A 26,270-nucleotide genomic window follows, 5' to 3' on the forward strand; every position below is an offset into this window, starting at 1 on the left:
ATTCGCAATGTTGTTTGTGTCATGAGTACATCCACAGAGAACGCAAGTCTTACTCCGCGATAAAGCGACGTGGCTATCTTTTGGAAAGAAGTCGATTTTTCTCCATGAATAAAAGCATCAATCAACTTATGTGAAATTGTGAATAGCCTAATGCGAAGTATTCGCAGACACATTTTCGTATCGTTTGTCACAGGGGACCACAAAAGTGTCTCTGCAAATATTTCCGATGCAGTCCTGTGTTGTAGAGTGGGGTGCTACGTGGCACTAATATTTCCAGGGTTTGGGGTTCCATTCCAAAACTGGCTCCATGGGTAGAGAATGGCCCCAATGCTACCACAGTTCCAAGTTCCATTCCCACTGGGGCCACCCATGAGTACAAATGTGGGCCGTTGTGGTACTGTCGTACTGGCCCACTGCATGAAAGTTTCAAATTCTGTTATGACTACAAACTAATCAGAATGTTGCTTTGGCAGTATGCGTGAAACTGGAGTGTATAGTTTGTGTTTTCCTGTGCCAGGTAGCAACAGGGAGGATTGAGGTCTTTGGGTTCAATTCATTTCCTAAAGTTACTAAGTTACAGTAGCAGCAGCCAGGTGTAAATAGTCATAACCACTGCCGCTGGTCACTAGAGTGTGGTCTCATTATAATGATGTTGATATGAAGGCCTAGGAAAATTCTCACTACATCTTACAAAAAGACAGAAAACGGGGGCGCCGATAGCCGTGTGGTTAATTTGGGGTTTCCTGGGGGCCATGGGGTCATGTGTACAGTACAGTATAAATGACCATGTGAAACATCTGAAAAATCACCAAAAGTGGCGAAAAGTCATGAGGGCTTTTTTTCCACAACAGAAGTGTTGTTGTCCAGATCTAGCACTAAGGGAAGTCCTGGTAAATGTCAAGGTTTTGGAGCTGGTCCAGTGAACGTTGAAGCGAAAGGACTTGGTGTGCAGTCCACAGCTCTATGCCAAACAGCTGAGGACGCCAGAGCTACACAAACAGCAAATAGGCCTAATTTATAAACATGTTTGTGACATTATGCTACATTCCATCATGCAATCATTATTAGTTTACAAACAACGGCAAAGTACATCTGTAACATACTGTACAGTACCTGTAATGATATCATTATACTATAATGATAATACATATGTCAACTATCTATTATTATACTTTAATAGCATACATTTGTTTTAGATTTTGATATATCAAAGAAAACTTGATAAAAGCAGCATAACCAGTTGATCTTGGCATCAGTATAAATGTTCCATAGATCACAGCTTCAGCCGAATACAAAAACAAAAAAGTGTGTGTGTGCGCGTGTGTGTGTGTGAGAAGCTTTTATAAATGAGCCACTAGTGCAGCTCAATATGAGCTACATGTATTACAGTGTAAACCTATATTAATGGTGTATAGAAAAGGGTATCCAACTGGTCATCTACTTTATTGTGTCAACTCAAAGACACCACAAGTTACCAAAAGGACAATGGAAGCAAATATTTTATTTCTAGAAAGGGAACATAAATATTCTTGTAATGAAATAAGGTATTTTATGGAGGAATTCAATTTAATACAGTGTAATTTTATTTAGGAATGCAGGTAGCTTTAATAAATGTTCTCGTCATTCAAAAGAGAAAATTGGTTTGCTTTACAAACCGGTATCAAATGTTACATATCTGAACCGACGTCAGTGTGGTAAAAGTTTCCAATGCTTTTCCGATAGTCTCAGCCTGATGTTATGCCACTGGGTCTACTCTGATGTTAGGATGTTCTACATGAGACACATGCTGTGTATTGAGACGCTGCAGATGGAACAATGAACACAGGCTGCGGACAAGGCTATTAAATTCCAGACAAGCCTTCACAAGGTGGAATGGAAAAAGAAGGTACAGCGAGACAGAGAGAAGGGGTGCGGTAGGCAGCAGGAGAGAGACAGACAGAGAGACGGATAGACACACAGACAGACCGACAGGAAGACAAGACTGCAGGCAGACAGCCAGACAGACAGAGACATAAAGAGCATGTACAGAGGAATGACTCAGTATTCCCTGGTTTCTCCTAACCACCCCGCCCCACCCTTCTGCACCTCTCGGCTCTTCACACCCCATCACTCCCCTGCCCCACCTCAGCTGGGATACATTCCTGACCCACCCCACGTGCCCGCTCTTGGCTGTTACACATCTCCAGCACACATGGCGCACGCTCGCTGTGTGATCAAGTTACTGTAAATGTCCAGTGTAATCGCCGTCATGCAGCCTGGCGCTCTTATATCCAGAGCAACCTCTGGCGAGTGGCTCTGCACAAGACGTTGACTAGAGCAGCGGTTCGCAAAGTGGGGTCTGGCGACCCCCCCCAGGGAATCCCCGGCTAAAGTATTGATAGTTAGGAACCAAATGGACCCTTACGTGTCTGTACCTCCAAGAGTGTGCACATGGAACCAAATGGACCCTTACAGGTCCATTTGGTTCCATGTTTACACTCATGGAGTTATGGGGGTCCGTGGTGGCCAAATATACTGGGGGTCCTTGAACTTAAAACACTTTGAAGAACCAGTGGACTAGAAACCTGCTGCAGAACGGCACTCTGGATACAGCATCGCAGGGACTGAACCTGAGACCCCTTGGCCCTTGCAAAAGCACTAAGCCTTATACTGCCTGTCACCTCTGAAATATGTGGGTTTTATCTTTTTTTTACCTTTCCATACTGCACCAACGGCTGTTGGTTGTTATGCAATGTGGTGGACAGTGACACTTTGATCTATAGTGTCTTGCAATACTCAATATGGAGCCACAGTGGGAAGCCAGTAGCCACAGAGTCTGTAACGGATAAATGACTTATTTTTGCTATTTCTTGAAGTGATACGGTAGCAGTGTTTCTGTTAGGCACCAGGGCAAACAGAGTGACCCCCCCCCCCCCCCCTCCCCGCCCCCCCCCCACCCAGCCCCAAAACACGATCACTAAAAACTGATCCTAGATCTCTGGAGGCGCACGCAGCCAGCTGCTGGAGTCACCCTTGGCAGGAGAAGCAGATGTCTCCACTCTCTTTCTCATCCGCTGTCCTTCCCTTCGTCTTTCATCATTTACTCCGTCTCTATCGTCTTTTCTTTTATGTTTTTTTTTCTCTTTTCCACTCACACCCAATCTCTCTCTCCCCCAACTTACAGTATTTCTCTTTCCCCCTCTTTTTTCGTCCTCACTCGCTTTCTCAATTTCTCTTCCTCTTTCTTTTGCATGCCAACTCCCTTTCATTCTCCCTCTCCCCCTCCATCTCTCCCTTCTCTTATTGTTTATTAGTCCGTTTAATGACTCCATCGTTTGAAGTCTCCCTGGGCACTGAAAGACAGGCAAGTTTGTAGCGTTGTACTCTGGAAGGGAAATCAGCACCACATTTAAACTGAGCGTGTGTGTTTGACCACCTATTCTGTTGAACTGATTATGGTCAAGAGTTTAGAGTAGCAAAACCTCAAATATTAGCTGCTGGTTGAGTTATGCAGTCATAATAAAAGAAAGAAAAAGAAAAAGTGTGATCAGATGATCATTCCAGTGCCTCCAGAGTGGTATGTGGCCAACGTGTGATGCTTTTGCAATGTTTGAAACCATCTCTGATTTTTTCTTTGCGTCATCTTCCTTTAATTTCTTGACTTTTTTATGGCTGATTTATACCTAGCTGGGGCCAGTAATTGCGTTTCCATCAACCCGTTTTTTTGGCGCATTTTGGATTTTGCGCGTTAAGTCCCTGAATTGAAACACTTGAAGTAATCTTCATATTTCGCAAATACAGTTTTGCGTTTGAGGGGGGTGGATTTTGGGGCTTTATCCAAAAAATGTAATGAGCAAATGGGGGATGGAAACACTTGCCGAACAGGTTTTGAGGTAGAAAGCATTGAACTCGCATGACTATCGATTTGCTGAGGACTTGGTATTCACCCGTACAGTACCAGTTCTGACATATTTTGCCCACCTGAGCACCCACGTTTAATACTTACAGTATAATGCTACTTATAATGCAGGGATAATAACGTGCGTTCGCTTACCCTCTAGCGTTGTACCCCTGCCCTCCAGGGGGTCTCCGGTCCCAGAGGCGTAGCGTGCGCTGACAGAGACCTCGTACTCTGTGCCAGGCTGCAGGTTCTTGAGGAGGGTTGCCGTGTTGTCCCCCTTCACCGACAGCGCCTTCCGCTCTCCACCCGCCACGGGACGGAACGTCACGCGGTATTGGAGCACGTTGCCAGGCGCTGCCTCCCACGCCAGCTTCATGGTAGAAACCGTCTCGTCAGAGACGCGCAGGTCACGAGGGGAGCCCCTGGCTGGTACAGAGAGAGAGAGAGAGAGACAGAGGTGAACATGCTACGTTATGTAGATCAGTGTTTCCCAACCTGGGGTTGGCCCCCCCTTGGCCCCCCGTTTGGCCCCCCGTTACGGTTCAACAGGGGGGCCCGGGGGGTGTGATTATGAATTTTTTTAAACATGTACTAAATCATAACTTGCTTTTTCATCCCCAGTCTGCGGGGGATGTGATTTCAGTCCAACTTGTCATTCAGAATCTATTATCCTGTAACTTTAACATTACCTAAAATGTTGCAACCACTTTCAACCTGGTAGCCCTGGCGGTAGCATTTTGGGCATGTCATTATACTGTCAGAAATAGTCAAAGATACTCAAGAAAAAGTTTCAGGGGTGTGAAGATAGCCTATCTACCAGCTCACAACATGTCGGCTATTTTCATTAGTCGGGGTACGACAAAGTATATACAGTTTTAAGTGGTTAACTCTTTAACTGCCAGAGTGTATACAACTAAGTAAGGCCCAGACTGCCAGCGATTTTTCGGTTTCCGTACCTTTTCAAGTAGTCACAGAATATTTATCTCCAGTATGATCGATCCCCTGATGGTTGCTAAACTGTGCTTCCGAAAAAAAAAAAAATGTCATCGCGACCTCCCGTACGCTTGTTATACGCCGTTAAAAATTGCATGTTTCAGCAAAAAAAACATCACCAAAAAAAACAGTGAAGTACATAGATGAATAGGTTTTGGTGCTTTGTCTTGACAAGAGAGCTGGGCAAAATCGTCGTTTCTGCAAGCCTCAAAGTCATTGCATCAATTCATAGTTTTAAGATAAAGTAATGGACACGGTAAACATTGTAATAGGAACAATATTGTGAGCCATGTTGGTTGAGGGGGATAAAATCCATCTGAGAGGCAGATGTCTATTTCAAGCCAAAGAGGCGAAAGCTGCAGGAAGTTTGGCTCTTTGAGCATTGCAAAAGAAGAAGTCCATTCTAATATATACAGTGCTTGAAAAAAAATGGCTGTCTATTATTAAAAAGTCGTTAAACCCGTTGTTAAAACCGAGTGACAACACCGTTTCTGAATACGATTCATTTGTGTCAAGAAATAACGATGACATACTGAAACAACTGGAAGAGATCTGTCTCGTTCCATATTTCTTTCTCATTTCTTAAAAATCTTACACGCACGTTAAGGAAATTAAAATCAAGATTTGTCAAGCAGCTGCTTGTCCAAATGCATAAATTCTGTAATGTCCTCAGAGGGTTTCAGCCAGGGAACAGAAAGAATGCCGTTGCTGTGGTGAACAGAAGTAACTTTTGTTTATTTCTGACAGCTTCCTTAGTGTTTTGGCTTGAGGCCTATAAACACCAGTGTCCTCCTCCACCAAGCAGAGTTTCACTCTCTGTTCCCAGCATGAGCTCTAGACATTAGTCACTACACTGGATTAGTTATTAACCCATTAAGACCGGGAACGCATGTGTCATTTTTAGATTTCTTTGGCTATTAAAACAATATATATATTATATATGTATTATATAATATATATACGAAGCAGATATACAAAATTGCAGAGCTACAAGCTCGTAGCGCGGCTTGTAGATCTGCAATTTTCTTTTAAAATATTTTCAGAATTTGTGCAAATCTTTGAATATATATATTTAACATTTTTAATGCAAAGCTTTGCTTCTGGGGATTCTACAAATGTCTTCTAAATCCTAACAGTTTTTTAATTTTGTAGCTATATATATATATATAAATCAGTGGTTCTCAAACTTTTTCATGTCAAGGACCACCCAAAATAATGATGATGTATTGGGTCGCGGACCCCCATCTCAAAATATTTTGATCCAGGACCCCCCCCCTCCCCAAATTTGGTAAGGATGTGTGTGTGTGTGCGTGTGTATATATATGTGTATATATGTGTGTGTGTGTGTGTGTGTGTGTGTGTGTGTGTGTGTGTGTGTGTGTGTGTGTGTGTGTGTGTGTGTGTGTGTGTGTGTGTGTGTGTGTGTGTGTGTGTGTGTGCGTGTGCGTGTGTACACATTTTCCAGATTATTTTTTCAAAAATAACAGATCTACAAGCTCATAGCGCCATAGCTCTATGAGCTTGTATATCTGCTATTTTTTTAATTGCCAAAACATCTAAAAATGACACAGATTCTTTCCTGGTCTAAATGGGTTAAAGCAATAGTTCACCCAAAACTATTTTTTCTATCAATTACTCACCCTATGAACCCTCGAATTATTGGAGATTCTTTTGTTTTTGTCGCATTCCTGAGCCAATAATCCAATATTTGACTGAGTTAATAAGAGGCCGATCATGAGAGCAAAACTATATTTAAAACTTTCTCTTTGAACCAGGATCATCAGTAGGCCTCCCAGTGATTACATTGTGAGAGCTGTTTTGGAGTTTATATAATTTTGCCTTGGTCTCCAACTACTCCTGCGTCATCAAATATTGGATTATTGGCTCAGGAATGCCACAAAAACAGAAAGAAGGATTTCCATGAATTCAAGGCTTCATGGGGTGAGTAATTGAAAAAAGTATTTTTTGGGTTGAACTATTCCTTTAAGGCTACCACTATTGATTATTTTATTGCCGATTATTCTATCGATAACTTTTTCAATTGATCGAATAGTAGGGAGGCCTGTTTTTTTTAAATATGTTTCAAAAATCAATGGTGTCATGCAAAAATATAGAAAATAGCAGATCTACAAGCTCACTTGTCGCAATGTGACGCATTGTGAGCTTGTAGATCTGCTATTTTTCAGAAATTGCCTATAATGAGATACCCAAAATAGGGATTGATAACTGATCGATGATTGTATTAAACGATCGATTTATTTTAAATAATCGATGAAAACGATTAGTTCAATTAACTGTTGCACCCCTATTAGTTACAGTATACCCACATGTGACTGGGTCACTGGTTTTATTAACGGGATTTTATTGTCCTGGGGACACTACTCCTCTCTCCGTTTGACCTGCAATGCACTGTAGCAGAAACACTGAAAAACATTTCCTCATAACGAGATAGTGATGAGATGATTTGATTTATTTTTTTTCGTCCTAAAATAAATAACAAAATATGCCCTGGCGATGAGATCACCATGCTTGAATGCAAAATTTCACTGGCAATACCTTAACTTACCCATATATACTTTGTTGTACAACAATGTACCAAACAAAATCTTGAAACTCTTTGTGGTTAATTAAGGGTCTTTTGTTTTGAGATTCTCGTTGAAAGAAAACTACGGGAAAAGTATCCAAATGGATTGCATTTGGAAACATTACAAGTGACGTCACCCTTTGGGCATTAGATTTTTGGCATTTGAGCCTCAATAGAAGATTAAGTGACTTGTTCAATCTGTGTGCTGCGATCCCACCCAGCAGGGTGTCTTCCACTGGCTCTCTCCGGGAAATCGCAATGATAGAGTGGATAAAGGGGATTACTGGCTCAGGAAGAAGATAGCTTTCCTTGTCAGCTCCTCTGCACCATGTATCATTCTGGGACTGGGTACATCTTGACCAATTTGTATTTTCCAGCAAAACTAAAACAAAATCATTTCCCTTTTATATTCGTTTCCCTCGCTCGCAAGACAGGGGAGGTAAATTCATTCTTTTATAGTTCTGCATAAATAAAACCTAGAATTTCCTTCCAAAATGATATTATTCTTTTTAAAAGTCACATAAGTTGTCCTAGGCTACAATTGGAAAGTGAATAATACCACATAATAAACCTCCCTGGTTTCAGGCATCAATTCAGTGATTCATGTGTTCTGGTGTTGCCCAGTGTTGTCAAAGCTACAAAGCTAGCTGCTACACTTATTACATGTCACTATAGATTGGACCGTCAACTAAATGCCTAAAATGGAAACTAAAGAAGAAACGTGTGTACTGTACAGTTTTTTTCAGCCTGAAAGCCCTGCTAACCTTCTTTTGTGGTTCCGTCAACCTGCATCTCTGGTCCCGCTCCTGACCCGTAATCTGGGGTGACCGTGACACGGTAGGTGGTTTTGGGGAACAGCTGGTTCAGAACAACACTGGTGTCCGGGCCGTCCGTGGCTGTCTCCATCGTGGCACTGTCTCCCCTTACTGGTACGTAGGTCAGTCTGTACCGCAGCACGTCCCCTGCGGCCGGCATCCATGACACACGGAAGCTGTCCATCGCCTCTTCAGATACCCTCAGGTTACGTACTGGGCCTTGCTCTAAAATAAGAGCAACTTTATTAATATTGTACTGAGAGAATATTGAGAAACCTCAATGTTGCAGTGTTATGTGTGGATAAATAAATATGAAGACATTAATAAAGTAGGTGATGCATTTGTGGCTGTTCTAGTGCATTCTATCCCGTTTCAGTCCAGATAGTTAAAGATATAGTTCAGGACTTATCATGAAAGAAAACTGTAGACTGACCTTCCAGTGTTGTTTCATGGCCAGTGACAGGAAAGCTGTCTCCTTTGTCATACTGGGCAATTACATTGACTTCGTAGCGGGTGACCGGCGTCAGGTGGGGGAGGACAATGGTGCGGGTGTCCCCGGGGACAGACATGGAAATAAAATGGCCATCGGTATCATCAGCTGGCTTAAACTGGACCAGGAAGGACTCCACATTGGTGGCGTCGATTTCCCACGAGGCCCTGAAGTTCCTGGAGCCCACCTCGGAGAAGGACAGGGATTTTGGTGCAATCAGCCCTGGAGGGGAAAAGGCAAGGATCAGGTCAACATACTGTAGCTATTTGGTATTTGAGCTGTCAGGGTGACTACCTCTATGTTGCAAGTTCCATTTAAGAAAATGTAAGCCCAATTTAATGCCAGTTAGAATTAAATATAAAGTCAAATTTCACCAGTGAAATACACATTGATTGAAACTAGAGAATTCAAGCCTGAGTGACATGGCTAATGTCAAAGAAAATCTAATGGAATGGCATGGCTCCAATGTGAATCTCAGACTTCACGTGGCAAGCCTGTGATGTCAGTTTATGACATCAGTCGTCTATGACATCTATGAAGTACAACTCCAAATGTGGGCAAGGTTTTTCAGTCAGATCCAAGCTTACTTCCATTGTAAAATTTAAGTGAAATATTTGAAAATGTTAATATTGATATTAATTTAGCCTACTGACAGCTTCCTTGTGCCAGTGTGCACAAGACATTTGCCGCTGATCAGTCCAGCGGTTTGCAAGGTTACTTACAGTAGCTCAACAACCACAGACAGACAGACTGACCCTATAGACAGCCAGCCTCTTGCAAAACACTATTTAATAGTTTTTTAATAAAGTCTGGGAATTACTAATCACAATTCAAGATATTTAAAGACAATGATACATCATTGTAATAACATATCATCCTTTAGATGTAAAAACATTAATTTGCACTAAAATTAAGCCATTTTGGTCGACAGAGATATAGATAGCTGATGTTGTTTCATGTACAGTATACCATGATGCTGTCTCTCTGCCCTGAGATGAATTTAATTATGGCAAGGCTAAATGTATCAAGTTTCAGCCATAAAGATAATGTTGTTGCAGCATCCAGTTACAGTACATCCAATGTATAGGCATCCTGCTCTGTCAGTTGCTCGACATGGGCACTGACAGTCATGGGTTCAATTCCCTCTCTCTCCTCTCTCTTTCCTATCTCCACTGTCTACTAAACAGAGAATCAGAGTAAACCACACATGTAGCCAGTGATTAGCGGCACCAATTGGGGTGAAAGGTTAGAAAGATTCCATGGGACCTGGGCTAACAGTGTCCTTCACAACACCACAGTAAAAGTGTAATAGGCTACTGCATGTCATCGCGGGACACAGAACTCTAAGTAGCACCCCAGACAGTAACTACTCTTCCTTCCTCCTCTATGGTTGTCTGTGTTTATTATATAAGGATTATTTCATAAATTAATCTAGTGTGAGTCACACTTCTGACTTAGCTGGATACCTGTCAGCAATGTAATTCAAAATGAGTAATGTGAGTAATGTGAGGCACTATATTTCACCAGATGTGGGTCAAATAGAGCATGCAAGTAACTCTCCGTGTTTGTTTTATATAGTTGTGAGTGCCGGATGGGTGGGGTTTGCCACAAAGGATCATGTAATGACTACCAGAAAGTTTAGACAAACAAACTAAAGTATCAGAGACTCAATTTATAATATTTTGCAGCAATTGACAATTTATCTGGCATCATCCGATCCTGTGTCCTGCTACGGTAGACCACACCCATCTGGTACTGTGGGGGGATTAAAACAAATGCTAATAATTATTTGCAACTACTACTTGACCCGTTTCTGATATTTCCACATGTGAGACCTCTCTCTGCCCTGAAAGATCAGAAGGCAGACATGTGTGCAACACATTGTGAAGAAGAAAAAAACGTCAAGCTTAAGAAGACAACTCTGAAAAAGTGACATGAATGTAATTGCATGCATGTGTGTGAGGTAGTATTCTCAATTCTTTTTGAGAAGAATGGAGTTTTTTTTTGTGAGAGATTAACGTGAGATTATTATGTACTAGCTTCTCTCTTCTTGGAAAGGAATATTCCAGCAGTGTAACCAGTACTTGACAGATACTTTCTGTGCAAGTCCATGCCAAGTCTCAAGTCCTTTAATTCAAATCCAAGTCAAGTCACAAGTCCAGATTTTCATTACCTAAGTCTGACTCGAGTCCAAGTTTCATGTCAAAGCTCTGACCATCCTCAAAAGCAAATATCCATGCCAGTTTGACAGTGCTAAATCAGGTACATGCACCAAGGTTACTCCAAATGCTACAAAAAGGAGGACTGTGTGCAAAGCAGTGCTTTCAAATCTCTAGCCGAGTCTTAAACAGTTAAGCAGTCAAGTTGCAAATAAGTCAAATTTCACAGCAGGTGCCCATGTCACTCTGCAAGTACTGATTTTTGCACCTCAAGTCTGACTCAAGTCTAGTTAAGTCTACAGCTCTTGGCTATACAATGCAAATGACTTTTTTTTTTAAATTATGCTTAAAACTACACAAAAAGCTCAGTATCATCTGCATACAGGATTAGTATTAATAATATTACTCACGTCGTTTGTTGATGTTGCGGAGCTCCTGTTCAATCCTCAGGCAGATGGCCTGGGTCAATTCCTTGGATATCCTCTGGAACGCATCAAAATCCTCAACAGTGTACACATGGGTCTCCTTGGGGGCATTGGCAATGGACTCCAGCTCAGATCGGACAGCATCCTTGACACCAACAGCGAAAATCTCCACGTCAGAATTCCTTAGCTTGGTTGCTGGCTCTTTGAAGGCGTCCGAGGATTTCCCATCAGTGATCAGGATTGTAACGCGAGGGACATTGGGTCGTGCCCCTCGGGTAGTCTGGAAGATCTTCTCCCTCACATAAGTCATGGCCCTGCCTGTGTTTGTGGAGCCCCCTCGATAAGGGAATGTCCTCACAGCCTTGACCACAGCATCAAGGTCATGGTGGGTGTTCAGGTAGAACTCTGTGTGGGGGTCCCGACTGTACTGCACCAAGCTAATCTGGATCTTGTGCACCCCGATGTCAAAAGTGTTCACCAGCACCTCCAGGAAACCCCGTACTTTGGCAAAGTTAGCCAAACCAATACTGTATGAGCCATCAACCAGGAGCACCACATCAGCCTGCACGTCCACTCCAAGTGCACAATCTGGAATTACATGGAATAGTAAGAATCACTGATTTGTACACTCTGATGAGAGTGTACAAATGACACATGCATTTGTACACTCTCAGACTCTCACACTGAGGATTTTACTGTGTATTTCATCATCATCCTCATCCCAGAAGCACAGTGCCTGCTCATGTCGTCAATAATTCAACCTTTACAGATGTGGTACTCACCCGTGCTCACTTTGACCGGCGCAGTCTTCTGCATAACCGTGATGGGATCGCTGGGGGTCAGGCCCTTGAGGGCAAACAGGCTGATCTGGTACTCTGTTTCTGGAGCCAGGTCCCTAACCAGGGCCACGGTCTGCGAGTGGCCCGTGTACAGCTCCTGTTGTTTACTACCCGTCATCATAGGGACCAGCGACAGCTTGTATCCAGATATGTCTCCGATGGAAGGATCCCATACGATTCGCATGGACTTGGAGGCCACCTCGAGGACTTGGAGGTTTGAAGCTGGCTCAACGACTGTGAAAAATCACAATGAGAATCACGTTATTTACCAAGTAAAATGTATGTAGCCAACTGTTTTGGCGTCAAGGCATATCTACCGAAACCGCAGAAAGAGATACACAGTGTGTGTGCCTGCACGTTTATGTTTGGTAGTAGCTCATTTCGTTCCATGGTGAGAGCAAATCCTCTTGCATGGATGGTGTGTGTGTACATTTTTAACCTGTCAATTTTTGGCGTTTTATTTGATGTTTTGTCTGTTAAAAGTATCATAGCCATTTAAAGGTCTATGTATATGCCTGCATGTACAAATAAAGCAACTAACGAACCATCCTAATCAGCCTATGATACGTATATGAAACAAACTAGTTCTAGTACATATCCTCTTTTTAATGTTCTGTGTGTTTTTTCAACATGCATTATGTAAGTGTGGATAGGTGAATGCCATGGATAGCGTTATGGGTTTGATAACCACTGCAGGCATCACTGCTAAAACGCATGCACTCACAATCCTGTAAAACACATTTACAAAAATAACGAATGTGATGTGTTGTGGATCTGTTATTTTCCCTGCACAACACTGTCACGCACCAGCTAAATAGTTACATGGGAATGTTGTACACGTTGGAACACATAAACAAACAAACAAACAAACCTTCCTCTCCACTGACAAGTGAGTTGAGTTGATCGTCGACACCAGCGCACACTTGGGTAATGAGGCCTTTCTGGATCTTGTTAATCTGGTCAAAGTTAGCAACATTATAGATGTGTGTTCTGTATGGGGTGGAAGCCATAGCCTTCATCTCTTCCTCATCTGCCGCTTTGATCCCTAAATGGGACAAGGACCAAAAAAATAATAGTAAAAGTTACAGTATACAATCTCTTATAAAAATTGTGAAATGTTCCATATAACCATTGCAGTCCTGATTTCCTGCCAAATTACGGGGGGTTACTCATTCTTAAGTTAACAGGCAACACCAGTAAATTTGAAGCGATCCTTGTTAAAGTCAATGGCAACATGTGAAAATGATTGTGAGTGTCAGAATTCAAATGCCGCATTTTTTTCCTTCAGGTTTGAGCACTGTAAACGCTGGGTAAAATGAGTTGATCTATAAAGACGTGAAATTAAACACTTCTTTTCCACGTTTGCAATTTAAGATTATCCAGCTGGATTCACTGCTGCTCACTGACTGAAGGTCATGTCTTCACTGTAATTCTTCTGTGGTTGGAAAATATGACAGCACGTGTGCTAAGAACAAAACCCATTTGATTCCACTCAAGACAAGTAGGTTTTACAATCGTCTCGCCTTTCTTTGCTTATTGACTCTGTTACCAGAGCAGTTACTTATGAAGTAACTTAAAGCTGCAATCCGTGACTTGCGTGTCTATCATGGATTCGAACCCGGGTTTCCCGCGTTCCGAGACCAAATCTCTCCCGTTCTTCCAAGAGGGAATCCTCACTTGGCCACGGGAGATATTGGGCTTATGAGCTTCAGGCAGTATTTCTTGTCGACCAGTACAGTAGGTGGTCCTACCTGACACCAGGGTCGACCAGCTGAAACCACTGCAGCTGTAACATACTCTACCATATACAGCAGATTGGTTAAAATAAATTTGTATTCATTAAGTTCCGGATTGCAGCTTTAATTGTATATTTTACATTCATAGCCTAATTTAAATTGTTTGGAAAAGGGCATGTATTATCTTCCACAGCTTACTGTAATGCTGGCAAGACAGCTCTTATATCTATTCTGTTTGGAAAGAGTGACAGCATGAACTCAGTCATACTACAAATCGTCGCTGTCAGGCAGAAACCTCTTATCTCCATATTGAATGTTTTTTTCCCCGTAAATGAATGCCTTACAGCGTCACACAAAAGTTGCAAAATAGTCGATCTACAAGCTCAAAATACGCTGTAGATCTACTATTTTTGAATTAGAATTCTGAAAAGTAACAGTTTTGGACATGAGGTTTCCACCCGACAGCAACGAAATATGAAACTGTGATAACAAATAGGACTCATAGTCCTATAGTTGTCCTATTCAACTAAAACTCCACCTAAAGCTTTACAGCAGAATCGGTTCTACAGTGCAGAACAACGTTTCAATTGAGCAATTTCTATCAGTGTTGTTCTGCAGAGTTCTGCTTTCTTGACTGAACCACAGAGAGGAAATGTTATTTATTATTTATCTATCAAACAAGTTGACACTGCACCAACAGCACAGTTACGCCATTCAAGGGACCCGTAATGAAAAGCAAACCAGTTAAAGCCGCGCTATAAACACACAAAAGATAAGAGCCAGTTGATTGTAATGTTGTTGATCTATAAATTGGTTCATTTATCAATTATAACTCTGAGAGGGTACAAATGTAACCAAATGGACACTTACGTGTCCATTTGGTTACATTTGTACCCTCTCAGAGTTAAACTACCACAGTGTATGTTTTATGAAAGTTTGCTCTGCATACCTAGGACGAAGATCTCTACGCCCATGTTCTTCAGCTTCCTGGCGTAGCTCCCCACCTCGTCCTGGGACTTGCTGTCGGTGATGATCACAGCCACTTTGGGAAAGCCTTTCCTCGCACCGGCAGCCTCAGTGAAGGCGTTCTTCAACAGGAAGTTAAGGGCATCGCCTGTAAGCACAGTGAATGACGTTACTGTCCTACCGCGGCTTTAGGGTTGTAACCATCACATGGACTATGGATGCAAAGGTCATACTAGGGATACTATGGTCATCATCATGATTATATCCATGTATCACACCGTTTTACACAATCCTTTTTTTTTATCTATTGTGTAACTGAAGATTACGTCCTGTACCAGCAATATAGTGGTGAATAATGCCTTTCTGGAGGTATAATCTTGTAACAATTTGCACAAAATTGCTGACTTAAATATCTGCTAAGGCATAATTTCCTTTTAATCTCCAACAGCCACGGGCAAAGAACCTAGATGGATTACATCATCATGCAGTGATGTTCCAAATACTTTTTACTGTTATACCCAGTCTGCGAATCAAGGCTACATGTTATGTAGATGTTATTGAGGTAGGTCATTATGTGATTACTGGGGTAATAACAATAGATGCATAATCATGTAAAAGAAATTGGCAGGACAGCTAAGAGGAGGTAATGTTTGAACAGGTACCAGTCATGGTGTTTCCTCCCTTGTAGGGCAGATTGTTGACGGCTTTTTGGAGTGAGCCACGCGTCACGTGCTGGTTCAGGTTGAATTCTGCCCTGGTGTCGCTGCTGTACTGGACCACGCCCACTCTGGCCTTGTCCGCCCCGATCTCGAAGGCACCAGCCACCGCTGAGATAAAACTGCGGATGTACTTGAAGTTGTCTCTGCCGACGCTCCAGGAGCCGTCCACCAAAAACACCAGGTCGGCGATGGCACTGAACGAGCATTCTGGGAAAGAGAGGGGGGGGGGGGGGGAGAAAAGGCAGGGTGAATATATGGACAGAATGCTTGCTGCACTCTAGTAAAGAGAGAGAGAGAGAGAGAGACAATCATATAAAGGCAAATATTTGTACTTAAAATTGATATTAGGAAAGTCCTGACCTACGGAAACAAGAGAACTTTGTTTCCATATTCTTCACCCCTTGAACCCCATGTACACCCTATACACTTATGGTAACTGTACATCAAAAAGCATAAATAGATCTACAAGCTCACAACAGATTGCATGTTGCCCACGGCAGGGCCAACACAGTGCTCTGTCATGCATCTGCCGTTCCCTAGAGGGAAAGCAAGTAGTCACTCATTCATTCCGTACAGTAGCACCAAGTTCCCTTACCTACCTGCAACAAGAAGGAAGTGCAATCCTATTTTCAAAATGCACTACCCCACCATTTAAGCAAGACCGCAACTTTTAATTCCTCAAACCTTCACTCTTAAGTGGGCATCAGTGCAGACTTGCTGATAGGGGGGAGAGGAGGGGTGAATCATGCACTTGATCTCATTGAGTGACAGCTATGGGACACCCTCAATCATGGTGGAGAGTCACCTCTTTCGGAGGCAGCGCAAGATAAATGTGTGAAGAGGGATTACTACAATGACTACCACTGTTTATACAGGCATGAAGCAGTATCAATGCAGAAGATGTCTGTATTTATTGAGCTACAGGAACAATGGAAGCAATAAATGATTTGACCTGAGGAAAAACTTCTGGAGAGATCCTGTCGTTTCCATGGCCTTGCAAGCCAACAAAGCATTATCTTTTTGGCCAAAGAAAACAGCACTGGGTTTGCTGTCAGGTATATTTATAAGTGAGCTGTAAAATTTGTCTCTTGAGGCAAACTGTGGTCCAACATGTTTTCCCCCCTCATTTATAAAATGCATAATAATGTGTGAGGGGAACTACCCCCTTAGCACTCACATACTACCCAGGAATGATGGAAAACCAATCCATATCCTATTGGCAAACAACTTAGTACACGGTACCCTGAGATCATGACATAAGCAGCAGAAATGTTATATCGTAATTCTGTTGGATGTAGAAACATGTTTATCTCTTGGTACTTCATAATCCCTCTCAGCACAATACGAGTCTGTAGTGGTTTAAGAGCTTGACTATGTATTCAAACGCATCATTCTTTGAACCAAGTTACTATATAACAGTCCAAGTTGTTGGTGTGAACTGGACTTGGGCGAGCAGCAGAGCTCTTGTAAATCAGGGGCTCCGTAATGATTTCCACTTCCCTCAGCACTGCAGGGCTGGGTCACTTTTAGCTCCATAGCACCAGAGGCCTCGATACAGCTGTTACCTCTACACCTACAACGCCCCCCCCCCACGCCCTACAACAGAGTATGTGAAAAACTCCCTCTGACTGGCATGACTGGCAGGCTGACTGCATGGAAGGCAACAAACCAAACTAATGACTGAATGCCTTTGGGAGTTATATAGTTCACTTTTGAATGTTTTGCTATACAATGGAGTATTGTATGTGGATATGTGGAAACTCCCTTCGCTACTGACCTAGCACAGCACATGGAACAAGCCCAATGGTAAACAAGACAGATCTAGAATGAACTGGAAAGGTCTTCGTGAAGAACTCAATGTACATGTCATGATTCTGCTTTACTTTGGCCACCCTTGAGAGAGAGGTCATCCGTGTCACATGTCAAAGATTCATATTTGTATGCAGTGACTTACTGACTGAGTCCGTAAGCTGTGGTTTCCTGGGCGCTGCTCCACTGGCGCCACTTGACTGGACTAAAAAGAAATAATAATGGAATAGCAATGAATGAAAAACAATGAAAAAAGACAATCAGAAGTCAATCTGTGTTTCCAACTGTAACTATTTAAAGTCCTAAAGCATAACTTTTATTTTAGTAGTCTTTTTGGCAAAACCTCTGGTCTGCCTATGGTCTGTTAAAACTGCGACTCCCAGAATTCAGTTCTGTTGTGTATGTGGTCTGGTATTTACACAACTGTTTAAAACCACAGAAGTATCCCTCCAAAACGAATGTTGCAGGGTCCTAGCGACGAGGATACTATGCAAAACAGCGTTGTCAGAAACGGTAATATTCACAAATAAATACATTTCCCGTAAGTTTCCGGTTTATTAAATGTTGGGAGCAACTAAAAATAGTAGATAAGTTGTCAAAAACACATTTATGTGGAATGGTCATTGTATTGTGAAAAATATGCAAGTGAAAGATTATATACAAATTCATTAAAATAATTACACAATATAACTTCAAGCCATCTCCAAAATGGCAAATTAGATAAATTGTTATCTGAAGTTTGTGCTATATTTTAAACGCAAAGAAACCAGTCTTAATGTGCTTTGTCTTACTTCCCTACAATTCTTTAAGAACATAGCGTAGGCCGTAGGGTGTTTTGTTGCGCTTATGTACGACTAATTCTTTTGTGTGTGTGAGTGAGTGGGTGTCAATTTCCCACCACATTGTGGATTATATCACTTTATATCACTTTGGAACAAGCCCTAGGCTTTTACAAGGAAGTTTCTTATGAAAAATGTCCCCTTTGTGGATACAATGAGCAAGCAAAAACAAATCGTACACTAATGGGCTGATGTAATCGGTTCTCCCAGATTCCTTGTGAATCTCTAGAGTTCGACTTGGCTGTGCGGGTTCTGTAGAATCATGTCCTGTATGTAATGATGCCAAGAAGACCTCCCCTACCGCAAGTATTCTCATTACATTAGAGCATATGGTACTTTCCTGTCTGTACAATCCTGGGTGTCAATTGAACTCTGAGGGTATACAGATGTAACCAAATTGACCTGTCAGAGTCCATTTGGTTAATTTTTTACACTCAGTTACAAATGGATAAATTCACACTATTTTACTGTGTAGCCTTTTTTTTTCAGTGCAGGGAGTGAAGAATTATGAAATGAAATACTTATTAATCTTCCATAATTGCTGGTATGTCCCAAAATTCACTGACTGTTGGCTACTTTCAATATTTTACCAATCAACAAAGGTTTTAGAACAGAACAGGACCCCTAAAAACTGGCTGGGTTCCTGCCTCACAAGATGGTAGGGTAGATGATCTATCTCCACATTGTTGGTCAGTCATGAGCCAGATTGAAACAGACTTTACCAGCCTTTTGTAGTTTCCCACTCAGCCGTTCATCATAATTATCAATGCCAGGGCCATCGAGGAACTCTAGAAATCCATTACGGTAAGAATGGAGCATGACTCACTTGTGATCTGACCAGATATGGGTAGACTCTCTTCCGCTCCACTGTATGCCGATATTGTGACTGCATAATCCACATCTGGAGTCAACTCTGAGATTGACGTCTGCGTCGCAGAGGCAGGGAGTGTAAATTCTTTTATCGGTTCCGCTACAACCATGTACAAAGAAGACATTAGGGAACTGCTGTAATAGATATTCACAATAGGCCACTATACATGCCTTTACAACAGCCTCAGTCATCATAGTGTATGAAGTTGTGTATTCAACAATGGAAAACTTGTTTTAAGTACAAAATATTGAGTATTACAGTTTATACACAATAATAACACAATACTAATACATTTAGTGTACAAAACAGAAAAACTTAAAAAAATAATGATAGAGAATGGTTCCAAAATCTACGAAAACATTTCCATCCTATCCATTACATGTTTCCAGATGCAAGTTTATTTTATTCATTCATTCATTTAAAAAGAATGTAATCCTACAGAGGCAAGTGTTCATGTGTGGTGTGGATCTTTAGATAATGGCTGGGTGTGGCTAATGTTGTCAGTGAGAGTGATTTCTGCGTGTTAACGACACTTGTAATGTTACAGTCCAGGCATGCTGGGACCCGTAGTTGTAATGACTACCCACCTGTTTCTGAGGAAACTTGTATTCTGTAGCCCTCTATCCTAGAATATGGCCTTGTCCATGTCATTTGCACTGTGTTCTCATTTAAAATCTTAAACCTCAAATCTGAGGGCGGATCAACTGTGAATAAAAAAGGGGAAACAAAGTTAATATCATTGATGTTGAGCAATGAGTGTATTTTAGATGAAGTATGACAAAGTAGCATTTCCCAACAATCAACACTTCAGGGATTGAAGTTAGATCGTTCACTGTTGGGGCAAAACATACAGGCACGGTACAGAGGTAAACATAACAAAGCATATTAATAATGTAGGAAGAAGCCATTTTGGAGGAAAAATGACATCCGTTTGAGCTGTCAAACTGTATGTGACCAGTGGCCACAGTCAACAACTCAAGCAACACAGTCAGTGGGAGACGATCTTGTCTGCCCAAAAGACAGAACATTTAGTGAACACAAACAGGATGGGAAAAATAACTCTAGCCATCACCCAAACACTGATACACTTCTCTGCTGTGATATTCCATTTTCTACCAGCCATGGTGACAGGTAACCAATCATTATTAACAACATTAACTCTGGCGTCACTATTTTGGAGTATTTGTTTCAAAATCTCTTTGCCGAAAACAGACTATCTGCAAGCTCACAACTCATCACAATGCCACGCTTTGTGAGCTTGTAGATCTGCTATTTTTGTCGAATGTTCACGAATGTTCGCCTACTATGACATGCCCAGAGGGACGCTAGGGTTCAAGTGGTTAAGAGAGGTTCCGAAATTGATTAGGCTGGTAAAATGGAACAAGAGGTCTTACTGTCACTGAGAGAATGTTATGATTCCCACCCTGTACATGGAAACAATATGGAACAGCTAACATAGCAGTCCATATGTCAATCCAATGTCCATGACACTGAATTGACGAACAACAACCCGTGATGTTGATTATACAATGGATAAGGACTCTAAGATCTTATTTTGTTGACTGCACAAGTTCAGCGCTTTCCATCCATTGCAAACCTCATAAAAGAATACACAATGCCAGCATCCAGGACATGTGTAGATCTTTTTTTGTTTCACAAAGTTCTTACCAAACGTCTTCACCAGGGGTTATTTAAGCACAGGACCCAGTTTTAATAAAGTGGCCTAGCTTAATCCGATCCTTGGCACTTTGCTCTTTAAAACATGTTATAACTCTTCTCATGTGGGCATTGGCACCAACAGGCCCAAAACAAATATAGGGTCCTGGCCAATATGGTGAGATTGACTGGTTTACATGACGTAAGAAAAAATAAATTATGAAAGGGGAAAAAATCAAAGGGTAGGAAGAAAAACTGAATTTAAAACAAGACTGACACTGAACTAACAAACTAAGCAACATGCACATGTACATGAAAAGTTGTTTGCAACAACTTGTTTGCGAGGGACAAACGCCTCCATGTACACACATTGGACGACAATATAGGAAACATTTTATAATGATATTCTTCAGGGAAGAGACAATGACTCATACCAGCATCTGCCCATGCATAACCTAATAGCCTATTGGAAAATCACTATATAATTAAGTCTATGACTATAGGCCTAACTGCAAATAAAACAGCTACATCTGAGAATAACTGGGTAGCAAGAGCATGCAACAAATATATATAGACTGGGTGTAATGTAAATGTATGTACACTTTGCGCTACTAACATTATATAAAAAAAATAAAGTTGATAGTTGACACAGTAAATTAAATGTAACCTAGCTAGCTAGCTAAGCTATAGTATACAGTAATTGGTCATGTATTAATAGTCTAGAACAGTGGTTCTCAAAGTGGGGTCCTGGGGCGCTCAGGGTTCCTTGAGGGGGCTCAAAATGGACCCGTGCAAGTCTAAGTCTGAGAGTGTACAAATGGAACCAAATGGACCCTTTTGTACACTCTCAGAGTTATGGGGTTCCTTGAAATTAAAACGTTTGAGAACCACTGCTCTAGAAGATTCAGAGGATGCTGTCAAACATAATAGAAGATAACCTATACTGAAACTTTGAGTCAAATCCCTGGGTATCGGGTTATGGTAATGAAGAATATCATTGTAAAATATTGTCGCAAAGCCATATAACTTTGACCGAGGGTGTGGTGGGGTGTCAGTGGGAGGGGGGGTGTCAGTGTGGGTGCGGGTGGGGGGTACAGACGACAGCAAAAATGGAGAACCACCAACCTGGCATATCAACTCAATGGACTGTGGTCGGCTCCGCTCTGTTCTCCAAAATGGATCTATTTGGTCTTTCATGGCCAAAACTACCCACAGTTTACCACTTTTAAAGAAGTCAAATACATAATAAAGAAGGAGTTGGGGCACACACTCCGAGCATGGACACGCACACCGCGAATGAAAACACACATACACAGCGAGAACACAGGACACAGGTGCTGGTGGACGCAAAACTGTTACTCATTAGCGCGCGCGCGCGCGCTCTCTCTCTCTCTCTCTATCTCTCTCTCACAAACACACACGCATGATGCGCGCGGCGCCCCCTCACACACTGTCATGTCACACACGCACGCACGCACGCACGCACGCACACACACACACACACACACACACACACACACACACACACACACACACACGCATAGCATAGCCTACACGCACGCGCAAACAATATCTCCAAAAAGGAAAAACACATCAGCATGATTAAGTTAACCATCTATTTGTATTTACCTTCATAGACAAGCACATTGGGATCATACAGGATAGGTGGCCACTAGGGACATCTAGGCACCTCGATGTAAAAATGGCTATTTTCTCCAAAATGTTTAAACATAAATAAATAATGTAAAGTACCGGTATACATGATGTGAACATGCAAGGTACATACCTTAATTTGTAGCAATTATAGAAATATTAGACCTTAATTGTCGAATGTTTAAGCATGTTCTAATCATGTATACTTTACTATACTTAAGACCATTTTTCAAATATTTTATTTTTAACATTTTGGACAAGATAGCCAATTTTACATCGAGGTGCCCAGATGTCCCTAGTGCCCACCCATCCTGTTACCCATTATTTCTGCCCTAAAGCCGCTTAAAAGAGTTTGGAATGTGCAAACTAAAATAGCCTACATTTACAGTTTTCTCCCTGATACTGATATTTTTGTCTGGTCACAGTGGTCAGTGGTCACAACATGTCAGGCCATTCCAGACACTTTGTTTGACTCCCCCTGACCTTTTCCAAACAGCCATCCAGGTTGTGGCCAGGGGTGGAAAAAGTACTCAAATGTTTTTTTTAATTTACTTGAGAAAAAGTTCAAAAGTGAGTATTAAAGTACTTAAAGTACCAAAAATAGAAAGTAGCCTATACGTTATCAAATGTATACAAATATTTTGAATGTTTTTCAAATGGCCAAAATGTAGCCTATACAGAGCTGAAGTGGGTAATGTATGTTTTGTAATAATAATCTAAATCTACAAAGTAACTAGTAGCCTAATTAAAGTTTTCAAATAATTGAAGTGGAGTAAAAGTATATAATATTTGCCTTTGAAATGTATTGGAGTAGAAGTAAAAGTACTGAAAATTGGAAATACTCCATTTAAGTAAAAAGATACCTCAAAATTGTACTTAAGTACAGTACTTGAGTAAATGCACTTAGTTACTTTACACCACTGCCAGGTTGTGGCGTGTGGTGGGCATTAAAGGGGGTCATTAGGGCGGATGGTAGCTATGCAACTAGAAACGAGACACTGCATGACGACATGTATTTTATTTCTGAGGGGTTTATTCTGAGGTTTTGGACTCTGACAGAATGTATCCGCAGAAGGCTCACTGGACCACATTTTCTCTGTCTAACGTCTCAAACCTCTCTGGAAAATAATGTGAAAGTCATATTTTGTCTTTCCGTTCCATCAAGGAGAAAAAGGACAAAGGAGGGAAACTTGGCCACCATTCTCATTCTCATTCTCTCTCTCTCTCTCTCTCTCTCTCTCTCTCTCTCTCTCTCTCTCTCACAAAAAAAAGAAGAAAAAAAGAAGAAATGTTCTATAATATCGTCCACTCCACTGGAATCTTCTGGGCTTTTCTGTTCTGTTGGCAGATGGTGAGCCCCTCCTAGTGTAAGAGAAATAAACGGCAGCTACCTATCCATGGATGTCCTTCCAACCATCTAGCTATCTATTTCCCCCCTATGGCCCTGGAGAGAGATCTCAATTCATCATTCACTCCAGTTTTTTTCTAGGACATTCTCGTTTTCAGACCAGATAATTTGGTAATAATTACAAACTCGCTTTTTCAATTGACAATTAACTCACTTTTTCAGTTGAATCCGACTGTTTTAACAGGCACACCGAATTATCAAAAGAAAATACAGCTTCCAAGTCCAACATAATATTATGCAGCATTTTAAACAAACTCCAAAAACACATTTTTCATTCTTTTGACTTTTTATTCACATCACCTAACATTGGCAAGCTTACAATCGCACCACACCAAGTAGCACTGGGAGTGGTTTGGTCAAACTGCAGCAATGAGAGAATAGAGAGAGGAAGGCTAGAGCAGTGGTTCCCAAACTTTGAAGGAAATTTGATGTCTCCCCAGGACCCAAACTAGTGAAACTAGCAGATCTACAAGCTCACAACTTGTAGTTCTGCTAATTTTCACTATACTTCTTAAAAGTTAAATTTGTGGAATAAAAAAAATGTTTTTAGTTGTATTCATGAAAATCATTTGATTTTTTTTTTAAACCAATTGTTTTTTTCATGCATTTTTGAAAAGGGGTGATATTTACACCCGACCCACAAAAATCGGTCCGCGAGCCGCAAATGGGTCCCGGTCCACTGTTTGGGAAACAGTGCTCTAGAGAGAGAGGAGAGATGGAGAGAGTGAATAAAGATGAACTTTACCTGTTTCCTGGGCCTGAGCGGAGGAGACGAGCAGCACTGCGAGGAGAGCAGCTGCTGCCGGAGACATCAGCCTTATCTTCATGTTTTAAGTCTCTGCGTCTCAGCAGTGCATGAATGAACCTGGCGACGACAATATGAGCAATTACGCCTGGATATTAATTATCTAGCCTATGATCTTGTATTTAGCTCTGAGTGTTCCATTTGTACACTTACAAATGGATAAATTAACAAACACATTTTTGAGGACATTCGTGGAAAAGGGGTGTCATTCCTAGCCTAATGATCAAATTGACTGATAAATCCAGCATAAAAAACAACAACATATGGTCAACAGCTCTACCGTGGCTATTAAATGAATAGCCACGGTATATTGGCACACGTCCTCCTGCCTTATCAAAAACAATGCATCCCACATAACCTACACATTAACCAGTGAACGAAAATATGAAAGCGCACTGTCAAAAAAATACATAACAGTTCACCTCAAACAGCTATAGCCTAAATCAAAGTTGTTTCAAAGTTATTTACTTATTATTACTTATTTATTTAAAATAAAAAATAAAATCCATTTATTAGCATATAAAGCTTCTAGCGTAGCAAACTTTTGGAATCAAACCACATTTTGAGAATAAAATCTCCAGAAAGCTTTAGAATAACCTTGACACCAAATGCTGGCGCTGTGCGCAATTACGCACGGGCCGGCACTGCCAATAAAGAATGTAGGCTACTCGCATTCAATTTTCGCGACAAATCATGTACAATAAGTACAGGACACATTAAATAATTTAACACTTTGACAGTGATATGCCCTTTAAAAACGCCAAGAAATAAATCTCCTCGCAATATATTGTATCATATCCTACAATAATTCTGGAAAGCACGTGCCCAAAAATGGAGAAAAAAAAAAACATGCAAAACTGACCTATTAGCAGAGTGTTGTTGAGTGTAATCAATAGTTTTAAAGCAGTTTTGTAGGTACCCCGTCTGTGAAAACGATGTCAGTTTATCACGGGATGAGGATTAGATGGTCCAGTCAGTGGGAAAGTGTGAGCTCAACTGGTGCTGCTGTTCCCAGGCGAGTCGGCCAGCCTCTTTCCAAGTGGGAAGAATCCCTTCAACAATCTGCTACTTAATAGGGGGCTGCTCCCTGCGCTGCCTTCACCCGCCGCACACTGACAAGCCCTCAGTGCTAATTGAACTCAGTGAGTTCAATTAGCACCCCATTTTTGGGTCCATTTGTTACAGTGGTGGAAAGTAACTAAGTACATTTACTCAAGTGCTGTAGCCTACTTAAGTACAATTTTTTTTGGGTGCTTTTGCTTTACTGGAGTATTTCCAATTTTCAATACTTTTGTACTTCTACTCCACTACATCTCAGAGGCAATATTATACTTTTTACTCCTCTACACTTTTTTGAAAACTTTAGTTACTAGTTACTTTGTAGTTTTGTATTATTATTACAAGACATACATTAATCACTTCAGCCCTATTTAAACTCTGGCTATTTGAAAATAGCAGAGCTTGTAGATCTGCTATTTTCAAAAGATGTTTATACATTTTGAAAACTTGAAATGGGACATTCTGCATAATGGGTAGGCCTACTTTTATTTGGGTACGTTTAAGTACTATATTTTGATTCTAATTCTGAATTCTGAATACCAGACTTTTACTTGTTACTGAGTA

General features: G+C 41.3%; 1 protein-coding gene across 4 annotated transcripts in view; it reads right to left on the reverse strand.

The window, feature by feature from the left end:
* col12a1b (collagen, type XII, alpha 1b) overlaps nt 1-25,644 on the reverse strand; it is a 151,299-nt gene extending 125,655 nt beyond the window's left edge. For all 4 annotated transcript variants that reach the window (XM_084081778.1, XM_084081780.1, XM_084081777.1 and 1 more), the window contains exons 1-13: nt 25,510-25,644; nt 24,588-24,707; nt 19,713-19,829; nt 19,081-19,224; nt 17,561-17,620; nt 15,550-15,813; nt 14,871-15,035; nt 13,057-13,230; nt 12,129-12,419; nt 11,332-11,934; nt 8,706-8,984; nt 8,222-8,497; nt 4,034-4,306 (exon numbers count right to left, since the gene is read on the reverse strand). In XM_084081778.1, coding sequence (XP_083937904.1) covers nt 4,034-4,306; nt 8,222-8,497; nt 8,706-8,984; nt 11,332-11,934; nt 12,129-12,419; nt 13,057-13,230; nt 14,871-15,035; nt 15,550-15,813; nt 17,561-17,620; nt 19,081-19,224; nt 19,713-19,829; nt 24,588-24,669 — 2,728 coding nt within the window. In that variant the 5' untranslated portion in view covers nt 24,670-24,707; nt 25,510-25,644. The remainder of the gene's footprint in view (nt 1-4,033; nt 4,307-8,221; nt 8,498-8,705; nt 8,985-11,331; nt 11,935-12,128; nt 12,420-13,056; nt 13,231-14,870; nt 15,036-15,549; nt 15,814-17,560; nt 17,621-19,080; nt 19,225-19,712; nt 19,830-24,587; nt 24,708-25,509) is intronic.
* Nucleotides 25,645-26,270: the final 626 nt, after the last annotated feature.

The sequence above is a fragment of the Gymnoscopelus microlampas genome, assembly GCF_963454915.1.
Source record: "Gymnoscopelus microlampas genome assembly, chromosome: 16".
In the NCBI taxonomy this organism is placed as follows: domain Eukaryota; kingdom Metazoa; phylum Chordata; class Actinopteri; order Myctophiformes; family Myctophidae; genus Gymnoscopelus; species Gymnoscopelus microlampas.